Source organism: Aricia agestis, chromosome 7, assembly GCF_905147365.1.
Source record: "Aricia agestis chromosome 7, ilAriAges1.1, whole genome shotgun sequence".
Lineage (NCBI taxonomy): Eukaryota > Metazoa > Arthropoda > Insecta > Lepidoptera > Lycaenidae > Aricia > Aricia agestis.
In genome coordinates, this window is record NC_056412.1 from 6,231,896 (window position 1) to 6,249,452 (window position 17,557).

At 38.1% G+C, this 17,557-nt stretch overlaps 1 protein-coding gene across 6 annotated transcripts in view; it reads left to right on the forward strand.

Moving 5' to 3' along the window:
- Nucleotides 1-12,104, forward strand: part of LOC121728790 (liprin-beta-1) — an 82,242-nt gene extending 70,138 nt beyond the window's left edge. For 3 of the 6 annotated variants that reach the window (XM_042117075.1, XM_042117071.1, XM_042117074.1), the window contains exons 5-13: nt 1,832-1,976; nt 4,684-4,840; nt 5,359-5,578; nt 6,673-6,883; nt 7,173-7,382; nt 8,391-8,502; nt 9,146-9,242; nt 9,811-9,921; nt 11,726-12,104. In XM_042117075.1, coding sequence (XP_041973009.1) covers nt 1,832-1,976; nt 4,684-4,840; nt 5,359-5,578; nt 6,673-6,883; nt 7,173-7,382; nt 8,391-8,502; nt 9,146-9,242; nt 9,811-9,921; nt 11,726-11,803 — 1,341 coding nt within the window. In that variant the 3' untranslated portion in view covers nt 11,804-12,104. The remainder of the gene's footprint in view (nt 1-1,831; nt 1,977-4,683; nt 4,841-5,358; nt 5,579-6,672; nt 6,884-7,172; nt 7,383-8,390; nt 8,503-9,145; nt 9,243-9,810; nt 9,922-11,725) is intronic. The other 3 variants (XM_042117072.1, XM_042117076.1, XM_042117073.1) reach the window with 2 other exon arrangements.
- Nucleotides 12,105-17,557: the final 5,453 nt, after the last annotated feature.

Genomic DNA, 17,557 nt, shown 5'->3' on the forward strand with positions numbered 1-17,557 from the left:
ACAACGCCATTCAACCACACGTCTAGCCAACTCTTGTAAGTTGTAACGTACCAGACAAGGACAAAATATTATACAGCGTGGATATTTTCATAAGGGGTTTTAAAAATATGCAAACTATACAAGGTGTAACAAAACTAAGTGGTAATACTAAAGTATTATCACTTAGTTTTGCTTTTTTCGCTGCTGTTTATCCTAAAGGATAAGTAGCAGCGCTAAAAAACCAATTTTTTTTTTTACTTTTGTATGGGGAAACTCGTGAGGCTCGGGCCCTTGCCCGTGAAAAAAAAATGGGTCTTTCAGCGCTGCTACTTTCACTTTACAAGGAACACGTACACACCCTAAAGTAAATATTATCACTTAGTTTTGTTACAACCTGTATAAAAATACAAAAAAATACATAAAAGTATACAAACTACGAGAAAAAACTGTTTATTTTTTCAACAGTTGAATTCCGGGCGATGTAAAAATATGTAAGGATATTTTAGCCGTTCATCATGTTTCAATAAGTTGACCTACTAACGAGTTTTCTCCTTCGCCATTCATTCCTGTATACCACAGGTGAAGAGTCACATGAAAATGTGCTTTGTGTCGTTAATAATAAACGATAATTTCGTTTGCGCCGCCTTTCATTACTGTAGATAATTTTATCACGTGGATCCTGAAACAAGGGGCGCTCATTAGTTGTGCTCCGCGGCCCTAATGAACGGTTAATGATGCATATAAAGTACACAGACGAAGTACCATATAAGTAGGCGGACTGTCTGCTGTACATTAGCTATACTTTGCCCTAAAATAGTGAGTAGGTAAGTACAAATGTACACATTAGAATTTAGAGTATGATAAGAAAGTCAAACTAAAACTTTTTTTGAAAATAAAAAATATTCCGTATCTTTCAATGCTATTTGCAAGTGAGGCTTTCACAGCTTAAATAATATAATATAAAATAAGATTTTAAAATTAGTTAATTGTCCAGAAATTTAAAAAAGGGCGACTTTAGTTGCTTTCCATCAGGTGACCCGTTTGCTCGTTTGCCCCCTTATTTTATAAAAAAAAATTATATGACTCTTGCGAATTTTGTCTGTCTTTCTGTCTGTCTGTTACCGCTTTATACAAACTCTTAAGTGAAACCGAGAAAAGACATAAGATAGTGAATTCACTAAACATCATAATATAACTTTGTTTTTAGTGTTTTATTTTATATTAATTAGGTTAATGATTACTTAGAGATTTAGTCGAAGTTTTGACATCATGTGTACATATTTTTCTAATTACTGTAGAAGTCATACACATATATCCTTCGTGGTTTCTCGATGATATACCTAATATTGTGTGTAGTAATAATAATAATAATATCCATGGACGCTTCACACCACGTCAGTCTGGCCCCGTGCTAAGTACCTAAAGGGCTTGTGTTACAGGTACCAGACAACGGAAATATATTTAATACTTTTATACTATACATATATTTAAGGATTTTTATTATATCACACACATATTCAATACACATCCAGACCCGGGAACATTGAAAACTTTTTGTTCCGTCGGCTGGATTCGAACCCGCGACCTGTGGCTTGAGCTACCGACGCGCTCACCACTGAGCCACAGAGGTCGTCAGTGTAATATTATATAATGTGTATTGTTTTAAAAGATAAATAAAAATAAAAAACCTAAGTCCTAAGTAATCATTTAATATATTTAAGTGATTATGTATATCTATATTATCAATTCCTGTGTCATAATTTCCGATTTTAGTTACAATAGAGACTTTAGGGCTATTATGACCTGCCTTGAGGACAAATAATAATAATAATAACTAATTTCCACTTTCCAGACGCCGCCGGCGAACTACGGGCGTCAGATCGAGCGGAACACCCACGCGTATTCGTCGCTGCCTCGCTCCTCCATACTGAGCTCCGCCGTGGCCGGTAAACACACGGTGGTGGGCTGCGGCAGGGGCCGCTCCGTGCCGAACCTAGGTGCCGACAGTGTAGCTAGCGTACCCCCGAGCCTTTTGAGCCTTGAGTTGTCATTGATGTACTCGCTAACACTATACAGTAGACCACCGTTAATCCGACAAACGTTTTGCATGGCGGATTATAGAGTACTGCCTAGATTTTTACACATTACAATACACTACAGATCTTTATCAAAATTATGTTTATGTACCTACCTAAATTAACCAGTGATAGTAGATAGTCTCGATTTGTGTTGTCGTCCATTGCCGCAACGCGACTATGTGACATAATATCACATACCTCCTACATAGCTCACATACCTGATACCGTAAGTTATTTCATTCCGACGACGCAACGTATGTCAACGAACCGAAGCAATGTGACATTAGACATAGCTTTAACATATGATAATATCGCGTATACAGGATGTAACAAAACTAACTGATAATAATACTTAAGTATGTGTTCCTTATAGAGAGTTCACTGTGAAAGTAGCAGCGCTGAAATACCACTTTTTTTAATTTGTGGCCAAGCGTCACGAGTCTCCCAATAGCTATGTCCACACTGTGCACTTTCATCTTCAATTTTCGTCATCAACTTTCATATTGGCGCATTCAATAATTGAATGCGAACTTTGACGAACGAAAAAGGCAAAGAGTGGATAAAACAAATACAATTGCTCTTTCAGCACTGCTACTTTTACGGTGAACTCTATAAGGAACATGTACAGACGTACACACCTTTAAGTATTATCATTTATCACTAAGTTTTGTTACATCCTGTAGATTCCGTCGTCAAATACCATACACATTTATTTTGAACTTCGTCGCCACTTGTTGTGATATTGTATAGCAATGACGACTCGGTTAGGCTCTGAAACCCCCGCCTGTAGATATGGGATAGCACCCGAACAGTTTTGAAGCTAATGTTCCCTCGCTTTTGTCGCTTATGTATTGTAGTAGCTTGTAACAACTTAACGCATTTAGCTTTTTTTATGAAATAAGGGGCAAACGAGTCACCTGATGGAAAGCAACTTCCGTCGCCCATGCATGCAACATGCGTCACTCGCAGCATCAGAAGAGCTGCAGGTGCGTTGCCAGCCTTTTAACAGGGAATAGGGTATTAGGGGAGGGTAGGGAAGGGAATTGGGTAGGGGATTGGGCCTCCGGTAAACTCACTCACTCGGCGAAACAAGGCGCAAGCGCTGTTTCACGCTGGTTTTCTGTGAGAACGTGGTATTTCTCCGGTCGAGCCGGCCCATTCGTGCCGAAGCATGGCTCTCCCACGTATTTAAGAACGGCGGTGTTTGAGTAAATTTAATGTTTTGGGAATTAGGACTGTTCCCAGTTAAATGTAAATTACAAAAATAATAATCTCAGCAGGAACTGCTGTTGCCCACCAGTATACCATATTTTATGCGTATGTTATATATTAGGTTAGGGGCCATCCATAATATTATGTCAAACTTTTCTCACCAATGTGACCATGTGTGACAAGGAGGGGTCTGAAAACCTGTTATTGTACTTTATGGATGGTCCCTTACTAGAGTACACGGATGTTTTGCCACTTGAATGAACGTTGGCAGGGGAGCAAATTGCAAAATGAAACAAGCGCGCCGATATTCTCGTAGTATTAGTTTTATACGTGGGAGAGCCATGCTTCGGCACGAATGGGCCGGCTCGACCGGAGAAATACCACGTTCTCACAGAAAACCGGCGTGAAACAGCGCTTGCGCTGTGTTTCGCCGAGTGAGTGAGTTTACCGGAGGCCCAATTCCCTTCCCTATCCTCCCCTATTCCCTTCCCATCACTACCCTCCCCTATTACCCTATTCCCTCTTAAAAGGCCGGCAACGCACCTGCAGCTCTTCTGATGCTGCGAGTGTCCATGGGCGACGGAAGTTGCTTTCCATCAGGTGACCCGTTTGCTCGTTTGCCCCCTTCTATCATAAAAAAAAAGTATCGTAACTTGGCGGTAGAGGTCATCGACCCCCTATCGAAAAACTAGTCGTTTTCTATCGTTATATTTTATTATTTTTATATTTTATCGTTTTCTATGCAAACGATTGACAATGAAGTGAACGATGTTTCTACTCTAAGGGCGATATCGTATTTTGCATACATGCAAAATACGATATCGCCCTTACTTTACTTGACTTGAACTGATGCAGTAAGTTACCAAGAGGTTTTCCGATGAATCTATACTAATAGTCTGTACCTTTATAAGAGGTCTATTTTGTTTATAAGTTTACAGATAACAGTGCGAGTACTTTTTTTATCGGTCAGCGCTCCTAGACTAGAAAGGACAAAGACCGCATTGATGCCATCTTGTTTCATTTTGGTTGAAGTTCTAAATATTAACATGACATGACATTGTAAGGCTGCTTTTCTACCAGGGATGTGTTGCGTGGAATTCAAAAACACATTCCTCGCAACACATCTCAAGTCTGGTGGAAACGCAGCCTAAAGTTGGTTGTGGGCAGCGTTAGTTCTAATTAAGACCCGTGCCAAAACATCCTTGTAAAATTGTATTACATAATATTAATATTTTTTACTAAAATAATAATATCGTTATGTAATCATAAAAAAATTACTATGTTTAACGATTTTTTCAAACGTGACAATTATTGTGACCTTATAAGCAATGAAGTTCATGTTCATTAATGTTACATAATAAGAGGTAGGCTGGCCTGGAGCAAAGCGCTCAAAAACAATGTTCTTAAATTACAGCGGAGAAGGAGGAGACGGGTCGCGGCAGTCCGTCGCCGTCGCTGCGCGAGGTGCGCGCGCGGCTTGGCAGCAACAGCGTGCGGCTCGAGGGCGACGACCTCGCGCGCGGCACGCTGCGTGCGTCCGTGCGCCCGCCCCGACCCGTCACCATGCCCTGGTACGCTATGACAACGGCATAAGGTTCATTTTCTCACCAATTTTATCATCTAAGAACGAGTACACGTGACGGTCCGTCGCTGCACGAGGTGCGCGCGCGTTTTGGTTGGAGGGCGACGAACCCGCGCGCGGCACGCTGCGTGCGTCCGTGCGCCCGCCCCGATAGGTCACAGAAAATGAACCTTGTTGTTATTACAACGACAAGGTTCATTTTCCCACCAATTTTATCATCTAAGAACGAGTACACGCGCTAGCACAGAAAACCGTGTGCGTCCGTGGGCCCGCCCCGAGTCTTCACCATACCTTGGTAGGCTTTATGACAACGACATAAGGCTTATTTTCTCAGCAAATCTGCTTCACTACAGCAGCGGTGTTCTGAGTTGTTGAGACGGAATAATGCGTTGTATGCCACACGTTTCAATTTGGTTTCGCAATCTTGGAAATACATATTTTATGTAGCTTATGGTTCTGTTGTTTTTAAAATAGGAATAAAGTTTTTTTTTTTTTGTAATTGTACAGGCAGACAACGGATGTTCGACAGTGGGACTGCGAGACGACTTGCGGGTGGCTGGAGTCGCTCGGCCTAGAGACGTACGTTACGGCGGCGCGCGCGTGGCTTGCGCACACACAGGACAAGGGGGTCATCGCGTCCGCTTCCTCGGCGGCGATAGAGAAGGAGCTAGCCATCAAACATCCCATGCACAAGAAGAAGATACTACTGGCGCTAGCTGATTTACTGGTATTTTATATAATTTTTTTATATATTTTTAAGAAAACTCTCATTTTGTGCAGGTTGTGGAAAGCAGAATAATATTATAAAGACAGTTACAAAATATTATCTGTTTACAGTTATTTTAAAGTTGATACTCTTAATCTAATTTCAGTCCGCCCCGCCAAAGAACTTTTTTCATTATGTTATTATTAATATTTTACATACTTAGTCTGTGTTAGTTGATACAATATGAAACTATGAAAACATTAAACTCTGCATAACAATATATCTTCAGATATAGCCATTAGTCGCCATTTGTAGCATATCTTCTAAAATGTTTAAAAATAAAAGAAGATTAATCATCATTTGAAACATCTGTTAAGTAATACATGAAATATATCTAAAAATATAAAACACGATGTGACTCTATTGAAATTTTTATAAATCTTGTAATTACATGAAAGGTATTGATAACGAATATAATTTAACGTTATTGTTTACCTTAATAATATTAAATATGACGAAAATTACTAGAATAGTAAAAAAAATTGTTGCTTTTGCAAATGTACTGCTTCGATCGCGGGTGCAACCACTTTTAAGGTACTGTTTTTTCATTAAAAACCATAAAATAGTTTATTCCAATGATTAATTCCTATTTCCCTCTCAATTCTCCTTACTTTTACAAAGTTTCAAATTATTAACAATTTATTTTAGCGAGAAAATTAAACTTGTACCTTTTTTATCGCGGGTGCAACAATATCAACTTTTGTTAAATATTGTTTGAAAGCTAATTCAAAATTATTGATTTTTTTCGCAGAAATATAAACTTATGTTACTCAGTCAATATTATGTAGTGAAATTCAACTTCGAGCTGGTGATTTGTAGACAAAAATAATCATGTGTGGCATAAGCAGTTTTTCTCGCGCCGTTAGATGATGTCACTTCGGAATGTTATAAATCATTCAAATTTAATTTTTTACTGATAAAAGTTCTTTTGTTAGTAAATATACATCTTTTTATTTATAATTCAATAACAAAATTAACAAATGATGTAATTTAAAAATTCGTGTCGAGGGTAGTCTCTAGCGGAATCGCCCACAGATTATTGTAAATAAAATCAGGGTGGTCACGGCGACGCTTTACTGACGGCGGCGGGGCGTCTCGACGGTGCTTGGACGCTGCGGTGGCTGGAGGACGTTGGAGTGTGCGCCGCGCGCGCGCCCGCCGCCGACGCCGCGCTCGACGGCCGCACGCTGCACCGCCTCACGCACGCCGAGCTGCACGCACACCTGCGCGTCGCCACCGCCCTGCACGCGCTGTCTATACGACGAGGTATGCCTACCGCGCTGTCTATACGACGAGGTATGTGCCTACCGCGCTGTCTATGCGACGAGGTGTGTGTTGCCCGCACTCGCGCTCTTATGGCACACGCTCAACGTCACCGCTCTGCACTCTCCATACGAGGCTCTCATTGGAGGAATGCGCTGTAAGAGTTCTGCTCGCACCGTGTGCGGTGTGACAGTTCAATATCTTGTATGCACCGGACCCGCTTTTCTTCATACTTTCGATTTTTAATCTCAATTACCTGATTTATCGAGTTTTCACCGTACGCAAATTGCAGGTATCCAAGTGCTGCGCGACAACAAGTTCAACCCGGACACGATGATCCGTCGCGCGGCAGAGGAGGCCCCGGCGCCGGTAGCGGTGGGGGAGGAGGGCGAATGCGCCCGCGTGCCGCCCGACGAGCTCGCCCGCTGGTCCTCGCACCGCGTCATGCAGTGGCTCAAGGAGATCGACCTAGCTGAATACGCGCCCAACTTGCGCGGCGCAGGTACTCCTTTACTAGCTACGAAAAACAAAAACTAAGGAAACGTAACTCCCATACTTCAACCGTTTTGAATTTTGTTTCTTTTTGCACACTAAAATATGGCAATAGCAACGACACACACTATTTACGAATAACGCCGTTAACATGAATTGTCACTTCTATATTTACGCAAAGTTGTGTACCGAATACATACAGTATGCATGTATTTGGGTCACATTTTGTAGACCCGTGGTCAATTTTTTTGACACAGTTACTCTACCTTAGTTTTTATTATTCGTAGTTTATTAGTAAAGGGAATGAATGCTATTTTATATTAATTTCATTAACATGCTAATCTTGATGACACAGCATGCTACGTGTTATTGCTTTGCTATTTGCTAAAAACGCGGCATCGTGAATTATCGGTTATATCGAGTAAAAATAGCAATTCTTTAACAGTTAGCGTCGCGGTGCGTATATTGCGCGGACGTGAATTTTATTCATATTAATGATCGCAAACTATTTCTGCGCACGATAATATTAGCAATCGTATTTACGTACGCAAGTACGATTAATTTAATTATTGCTAATGCGATTTTTACCAACACCATCCTTTACTATAATCAAGGGTCATGTTCGTTGGCGCTGTTATATAAATCCGGTTATGGAATGCCGAATGCCCATCCGCATTTAAAAAAGGCAAGGTACTCAGGCTTTGACCGCGACAGAGTCGAGCCGTGTGATCAATCGCCTGATCATCATAAAATATGACAACGGTGTCATTTCATTAAAATTACACAGACAGTCAACTGTATAAAATTATTATTAAAGTATGTTTGATTAATTTTGAGCTTGCACCAAGAAGCACGCCAATGAATACGGCATAATATTATGTTTGTTGGCGTGTTTTTTCCGCCTGCGCTGTAAAATTGTTGTAATGTGTTTACATATGTTTCTATATGATCGCTTATTTGTTTTAAATTGTTTTGTGTGATTGTCAAAATATGAACATAGTTATTATTATCCATGTAGGCGTGCACGGTGGACTGATGCTGCTGGAGGCGCGGTTCACGGGCGAGCTGCTGGCGGCGCTTCTCAACATACCCGCTAACAAGACGCTGCTGCGGCGACACCTCACGCAGAGGTAGTTTGCCTCGACCCTTACATTTCGCACTGTGCTCTGAGATCCGAACGACCTTCACCGAGCTGATAATAAAATTTAACACTTTATAACTACACTAACGTTTTATAAGAAATTAAGTAGATCAAAAAAATATGTTCAGGTTAAATTTATATTAACCCGCGCAAACGCACGTTTTGGCAACTATACCGCGACTTGATCACAAACAATGGTATATAACGATTTATTTAAATAGCGGTGGTCGTGTTGTCATTTACATACGCATACGTTTACTTATAATTGCGCGGTGTAGCCGTCAACAAGCCGCGCGTTCAGGCGGACGCATATAAATCTAACCTAAGAATGGGTTGACTAAAAAGAAATAATTAGAAAACTATAATTTATATATTATACCTACTTCACGCACTAAATCCAACTTCGTCTTTATAATATTGTATTGTATGTGTGAAAGTAAACGAGTTTGTGCTCGCTACAAACGACAACAATAAAACTAACAGTTACAAAATATTACAACGTCTTTATCTATATTTTCTCCCACAGAACTATTTTTCACAACGGTTAACTGAATTAAATTTGTCTACTTATGTTTTCGCATGTAAGAATACATTTGAGAAACAAAAACATCATCAAATTGTTTATTTTTCAGATTTAACGACCTGCTAGGCCGCGACGTCATACAACAGAAGCGGACGGCCGAGCAGACGCTAGGGTATCAACCGCTCACCGCTACTACTAAATACAAGGTAAATAGACCGACTTTTATCAGACTACGTCTAGTTATGATTTAGACTTGTATGTATGTACGGTGCGCACAATCTTTTTATGATAGTTTTATATTGATTTGACAGAGAGCGAGAGAAAGTCCGTTTTTGATACTTACTAAAATTGTTTATTAATCGACTGATAGCATGATATGAGTACGCGCGGAATTATTGATGACCGAATGCGAACTGAACTTTGCTAACAATAATTACTGAAATTATGTCAAATGCTGATGATACAACTTTTTTTAACGCGCTTGCCCGTACAATGTATATGTAGGTGACTACTGACTATGGACTATTTGTTCCCTCATAATTTCTGAACTTATTATTTTAAATTATTAGTAAACCAGAGAAAGGACATACAATATCTATATTCTTATTGCGGGAAAACGTACGGTTATCGATAGGCACATGCTGCACATAACTTCTAGTAAATAGATAATATTTGATTGTTTAAAAAAGAGGTAAAAATTGTGCTCAAAGATTATGTGGCATATAATATACAGCCCAAGCTAATAAAAGCGTGTTAATAAAAAAAATATTAAAGGTGCCAAAGAGCCGGCAGTTCTCGCTGAAGCGGCGCAAGAGCCGGGACGAGTTGGAGCTGGGCGAGCTGGTGTGCCCGCTGCGGGACGACGGCTCAGGTGACTCCCCGCCCGTAAGTGCACACTAACACATTAACAACGGGTTGCCACACCGACGACGCCATCTAGGGTCAAGTGTGGCTATCCGAACACGGCACGTGACAGACAAAAATCCGAACAAAATGCCACTGTATGAACTAAGGCACTTCATCGCCTTTGTTCGTACAGTGCCTTGCCTCGCAAGGTATTTTTTTGTAAGGCAAAAGGCCTAATAAAGTTCTGCCGCCCAGGGCCTCGCAAAAGACCTTTCGCCCGGGGCAATGGGTAAGGCCGCCACTGGCTATATGTTTCAAAACGCCACTGATTTATAGTGGCGTAAACTAAAATGAAACCTAATAGTAATTGTATCTAAAAGCTAGGACAACCTTAGAAAAAAGCGAAGTGGCACAGATATCTTTTTTCATTCTTATAGGCCTTTGATGTTTTGAGTGACAAAAAGTCACAGTTAAAGTTTTGGGGTTACTTTCATGCTTTTATCCTTTTTCGTAAATCTGTAAACCCCTTTTTTGTGGTCAGTGATGTCGGTGTGCAAACAGCATTAGGTAGTTGTGTACTTTACTTTAAAAATAGTATCTATCTTGATCTATCTTACCGAAAATTTTGCAAAACGCTCAAAGAGACGAAGACAACATTCTAATCGAATCACATTTTAAAATATAAATTTCATTGGTCAAAAGTTTATTCCAGTATTGACCAACATCTATGCAACAATTCTGATGTAGCATTTGCTACAACTAGTCAAATGGTATGGTACAGTTTTATTAAGCTTGGTGTTATTAATCCACTAACAAACGCTTTGGTTTTGGGTTTTATTTAAAAAGTTTTGGGATACTCATAAAGACAGATGATTATAGCTGGTTATACTGCCTATTATATAAACATGAAATGAACAAAAACGCTGTTTTCATTTATTAATGTACATATCGCAGCCAACTGGTTTATATAGCCCTTCCAGCAAACAAAGCTAGCCCTTTGACTGAACAACGCCATTCAATCACACGTCTAGCTTTTTAATTGAATATTTAAGTGGCTCAAAACGTTCAACACCACAGCTGATTCAAAAGCCGCCGTTTGGTTGAATTAGTTCAGCGTTCACCACCGCGGTGCTAGGTGCGTTTTGTTTACAATATGGCGACAACTAACCGGTGTTTTGTGGTTGTATTAAGATATTTTTCATAAATATACGTTACAAGTTACAAGTATTATTAAAGAGACAGAAATTATGTGAGCACATACGAGTGAATCAAAATTTAAACTAATATTCGAGGAGAAATTACGGGATTATGAACTGCATCACCAAGGTAATTTATTGCAATTGTGTTCAAAATGAGTTAGAATACAATTATTCTGCTTGTTATCTTTACGCTTGTGTAATAATAACACTTAGCTAATGTAAGCTAAGCGTCATCTAGCTGTAGTGTTGAACGTTGCAGTCAACAAGTCGGCGAAACGACGTATAGCCGTGTGACTGAATGGCGTTGTTCCGTCAAAGGGCTATCTGTTTGATTGAACGGCTATTTGAACCAGTTGGCTGCGACATACACATTAAAATGTATTTTATTATTAGCGATTTGTAGTCTAATTGATTTTAGTTCAAGTCAAAATGTCGTAAAAAATAATATAAATCTGCAACACTAACAATTTTTTAAATATTATTATAATATTTAAAAAATTGATTTAAAATTCTGTGGCCAGTCTTAGCATTTTAATTATAAACAGTAAACTGTTGCACTGGCCACTAGCCAGTATGCTGTTAAGAGTTTCGGAACGCACCCATTATATTTTTTCTAAGATATTAATGTGAAATGTTACAAACAGACGACGAAGACCACATCAGTAGCGGGAGTCGTCGAGTCGGCTGCCTGTCTCCCGCGTGACACCGCGCGCACACACTAGTTCATATCACACAACCATACTTATAAATTGTAAATGCTATACTAAAGGTAAGCTTCAACTCACACTGGGCAGAGTCAAAGCGTCATGTTTTTTGCTTACAGCATATTCATCTCTATTGTTCTATTATTATTTAGGTACAAACTGCTATACAAATTTTATGTCGACACGCGTTGACGCGCGCATTCGTCTTTGACGCTTCCAAATTTTCACAAAAATTTGTACTTAAATAATATATCAATAGAAAGACTCTACCCCGGTGTGAGTTGACCCTAAAAGACCGCACTAAAATGTTCTTGGCATAGAGTGAGGCACTCTGACACAGAATTAATAAACTGCTTGTAAACAGAGAAACAGTTATAAAACAGCTACAAATTAAGCTGTCCAAATGATTTCATTGTACGTACTGTGTTGTACGTACTACGTAGAATGTTTTCCAATTGCAGCGCTAGAGCGCATCATGCTCAACGTTGAATGTTTCAACTACAGCAACGCTTCGCACAATCAAGCATTTTCATAAACTAATTAACGTTCCAATTAAGCATTAGCACACTTCAGCCCCGCCACTGATTCGGATTACGCTCACAATTGGAAAACAAACAATTTGTGCAAAAATGTTACTAGGCAAATAACGCTGTGCCAGTCGTACTTCGGCACGGTGTTTTGTTGTTGTTGTTGTTTTGCATCCCGCTTTACCGCGGCAGTCCTCGACCTCGTGCCACACGTATTTTTAACTCTGTGCTATTTGTCGAGTCGCTTCACTCTTCTGCCATCGAGTGTGGTCTTAGGGCGTCCGCTGCGTTGAGCGTGTGCTCGGCGCGGCTGCACGTCGCGGGCATCCGCGGTTATCCATAGTAATCGTGCGACGACTGACACGCTCAACGCGCAGCGCAGCGCTGCTTATAAATGACATGAAACAAGCACGCCTCGCGGGTGGCCGCACCGCGCGCACGCTCAACTCTGCGAACGCCCTTACCTGAAGAAGAATTTCGATTATCGCTACTGATAAGTTTATATTATTTGTAAAATGACATATCCTTATAGCTATTATAGCAACCTGAAAACTGTAACTTTTTGCGGTCCAAACATATTATACTCCTGCTTTAATTTACTCCTGCTTTTATTATAGGTACTTCTTTGGAGCAGCGGAGTACAAGTGTCAAAAAATTTTGTTCAAATTATGAGAGAAAAAATTAGTTAGTAATGTAATAATGTTATAAAATGCTAGTTACCCACTTCATCGACTTATGTCTTCGATTGTGACCGAAGAAAACTTAACATAATAGTTATTTTGAACTTATTATTCCTTGCAAAGCATACCAATGGTATTCAACACTGTTTTAATTTTTATTGGGAAATTTTAAGCGTTTTCCCAACATCTAAAATGATGATGATGATATTATATGAAACTTTTTTTTTCTATTGTATTTAAGCAGGATTAAAGTTATCCTTTTGCACAATGGGGAAATGCTCAAACTTTATGCCTAGTAGAGATTAAAACCAAAGACCAATAACGCATAAGCTGCGTTCTGTAAATTATTCTGTTCGCATTAAGCAGACAGTAAACAAAATAATTTACTATAATATTATTACTAATGGGGATTGTCCATTTTTTTTTAATTTTGCTCATTCAAAAACATTTCGAGGAATAAGGTCAGTGATCGTTTTTCTGTATATAAACAAAAAAAGTACCCATTAGCTACTTATATTTTTGAACAAATGTGTTTAACATTAGTGTGACCTTCAATGGCGTTAAATTAGCAATAAATTCGACCAATATTACGTTTCGAACTTTTGGTAAGCTTCTCGTATTAGCTTTCACATAATGAGAACTTGCATTTGACGAACCAGCCATTATAAATAAGATTGAAAGGAAATTTAAAACATATGCAGAGGTCAATTGGCCGCCGGTGATGACGTCAGAGCGAAACTTTAAAAATTTATTGAGAAAATACTAGCCAATGAATTTCAAAATTATTTAATTTATATTCTTAAAATACCCTATTTTAACGAAAAAAAAAAAAAAGTACATGTGATTTTTTTTGGACAATGCCCATTACACCAAATAATTTTGAAATAATAATTAGGTCACGTGACTGTCTGCTTGACGCAAACAGAATATGAATTAGATTAAGTATAAATGATATAATATCATGGACTCCTTAAATGTTACATGCATTTCTACTTTGTAAATATGGTTGTGTTGTGTATAAGAAAATTATAACACTTTGGATTTGCGACTATAAATATTTCTATTAATTATTCTACAAAATTAATCTTAACATTATTTTATTCTTATTTAAATTTAAATTATTATTTTTATTCTACTTAAGGAACGTAATCCAAAGTGCACTAATTATTTATTGAGACTACAACTGCCAAAAACTTATCTTTTGAATAGATAGTAAGATATTAATTTATTTAAATGTTAAAAAACTGCAAACTATGTTAATAGACATTCCAGTATTTCGACATTCTGTTCATTATCATAGTTACAAGCCATAGTTACAAGCGAACCTCGAACTTATTAAAAAATGTTAAAAATTCTTAGCAATAATTCGATTATTACAAAAACAGACTCAACAACTGTGGTAATCATAACAACTCACACAATCGAGATACGGGACAAACTGATTTCTTGAAGTCAGAAAAAGTGCAACACTAACCCCGCGTTCTATTTGATATTAAAAACGATCAGAACGCTCAAAATAGGAGGCAATTTGATCGTTTTTAACATCAAATGGAACACGTGGTAAAAGGTCACAAAACTAACGTACGAAATAACTGCACAGTAAATAACTATTCAGGTTTTGCTTGTCTGCCAGGCATATTAGAAAATCATATGACAGACCTTAAATAGTATATAATATACTGCATTATGCATAATGTCATCTTGCAGATATCCGCTTAACATAAAAGTTTTTGTCAGATTGCTATTTTATTCAATTATTTATATTTTTCTATTGGTCCTTCGAGGTTTGCACTTTGCACATAGTCTACCATATTTTGTATTATTAAGTGTAACTTACGACTGAGATATGACAATATAACTGGTCTATTTCGATTTGCTCGTTTTACAATAAAATAGTTAAATAAATGTATCAATTATGAATGTTTTATAAATGTATAAATAAATTAATTATATGTAAAAAGTTTTGAACTATGAAAGTGTTTATCATATCCTGTTTCATTACCACCAGTTATACAAGTTAGATCAGTTGATTTCAATTGCGGCCGAATTAATCGTATATGTCGTCTACGAAAAGTTTCTTTCTTAACGAGAAAGATTGCTTGTCGATTCGATACTATGTAACGTTGGCAAACCCTATACAAGTATTAAACCTGATTGTTGTTAGATACTAGACGGTAGTGCTATCTACTCGTTACGTTTTATAAGAGTTTTCATTGTTAGTAGTAATGTAAAATATAGGTTATTGTACCCGTTATATATGTATACTTCTATCTGAGAAATTGGTGAAAATATTAGGGAAAAATGGCCTACTTAATTCAGTCGGATTATGTGTGTATTGACTTGACGTATCCCGACCGAATAACGTAGGTCCGCCAATCTGCCTTTGAATCAATTTCTTTCATGGTCCAATATAGTGATATCGCACAAACGAAGGGATCCGTACAAAATGCTAATGGACCATTCTAGTACTTGCGTCCTGATTCCAGAAGGCCTGACTTAAAGTTCACAGGACAGCCCTAACACATGCTATCCTTTTCAAACCCGCAAATAGGATTAGTTGGCTCTCTGATCCAGGATCAAAATTGGGCACATAACTATTATATAAAACAAACGGCATACATTTTGATTATAATAAAGAATCGACTGTTTAACAGTATGTGTATTAGTGCACATGTCGACTGAATACAGTAAGCCTATGATGAGTGATGACGTCACTTTACTGTAGTTTTTTATGACTAGTGAAGGATGATAATTTAATTATTTTTTTCAGACGAAAATAAATTTTAAAATGTCTCTGAATTTTACTAAAAATCATCGTACATTTGCAATGTTTTTCTCGGTATGACTACAATTCGGTCGCCGGTTAGGGGGGTATTACATTATCATTTATATATGATCATTTCTATGATCATATATAGGATCCAATATATATGATCATTTGATCATATGTGCATATTACATTATCATATTTCATTGGTCCTATTTTACGTCATATGTGGTTTCAATAGCCAATGGAGAGCGCTAACGCTGAGAGGTATTGACGTCAGTGTTACTAGATCTCAGAGAATTCGATTTGTCAAAAGACATCGTCATTTTTAATATGGCTTGTTTTTTGTTATTTCAGCAAGATTATCCAAGTATATAATTAGAAAAATAATTACATTACATTATTTGAAACATATTAACGAACAAGAAATTAAAAACTATTTTTTAATTAAATAACTGGTAACACCTATTTCTATGACCGTATTGGATCCAATCTCTCAGCAAATGTCAAAAATCTATGATCAAGGAAGAAATGAATCATGTCTATATTACATTATCCACTGATATCATTGACTCAATGATCTCGGATCCAATATATATGATAATCTAATATCCCCCTTAGAAAGAAATTCCGTCAATGGACCTCACTTCTTACCATGCACACGAAAATGTTTGTACCTACTACGTGCTCACGTCATATGTGTTTGGAAATCGATACACAAGTATTTATAATTTATTTACATATTTCGTGTAGTATAAAGTATTTTCGTGTGTTTACGTCCGAACTTTAGCGTCATTGCCTTAGTTAGAATGTCCTCGTATCCTATGTAACAATTCAGTATTGCCAGAGTAAACAGAACCGAGTGGGCTGACTCAGAAGAGATCTCGTTTATACGTTTGACGTAGTGTGTCATATTACCCAGCATTGTGAAACACGTTGAAAGTGACAGTCGAGCCCAACTCGCGTATATTCGCCTGTTTGAAGTCGAGGCACTCCTTAGCACCAAAGCACCAACCCACACGTACCACAACCACGTCGCAACGACAAGATGCCGTCAAGAAGTGGTTACGTGTGAATGGTGTCGCTGCAGCTTTTTGTAGTTGCGTTGGGGTACCGACTATAGTTTGTGCGTTTTATGATGATATGCGTGACACATTATAATTGACAATAGTAGGGAAGTTACCTAATAAAAATTAATCGATAGTTTAAAAATATCGAATCACTTCGTAAAGGAATTGCAATCGAAGTCAATCTCTATTGACATAAGTTCCGTTTCATGCATATGACTTTTTTCAAATGTTTTCGTAACAATAATTTTATACTCCTATTTCACAGTCAATATTTATAATTTTTATTAATAAGTTAGCATTTAGCATCTTTTCATTTTTATTCATTTACAATTATAGGAAACATTTGTTTTTGTAGATGGAATATAATTTATTACATTTAGATTTTTTTTGTTTTCTTGTAAAAAAAAACCCGTAGCAAGGAACATGAAAACTGTCACCCATATCATCTTAGAACGCACAAACTATAAAATATGTCGCGTTGTCGCCAGTAGTTGCGATGTGGTTACGAAGGAAAGTCAATGAAACGGAGAGGGGGGGGGAGAGCACGGGCGGTGTGCGCTCACTGTCATTGCAACGACGCAACGCGGCAACGGTGTGGTTGCGATGTGGTCGGTATCACACAAGTGGTTGACAACGACTGCAAAATGTGGTACGTGTGAATAGTCCAGTTCATTTACAATACGCCCGACCACGTGGTGTGGTTGTGGTACGTGTGGGTTGGCCCTTAG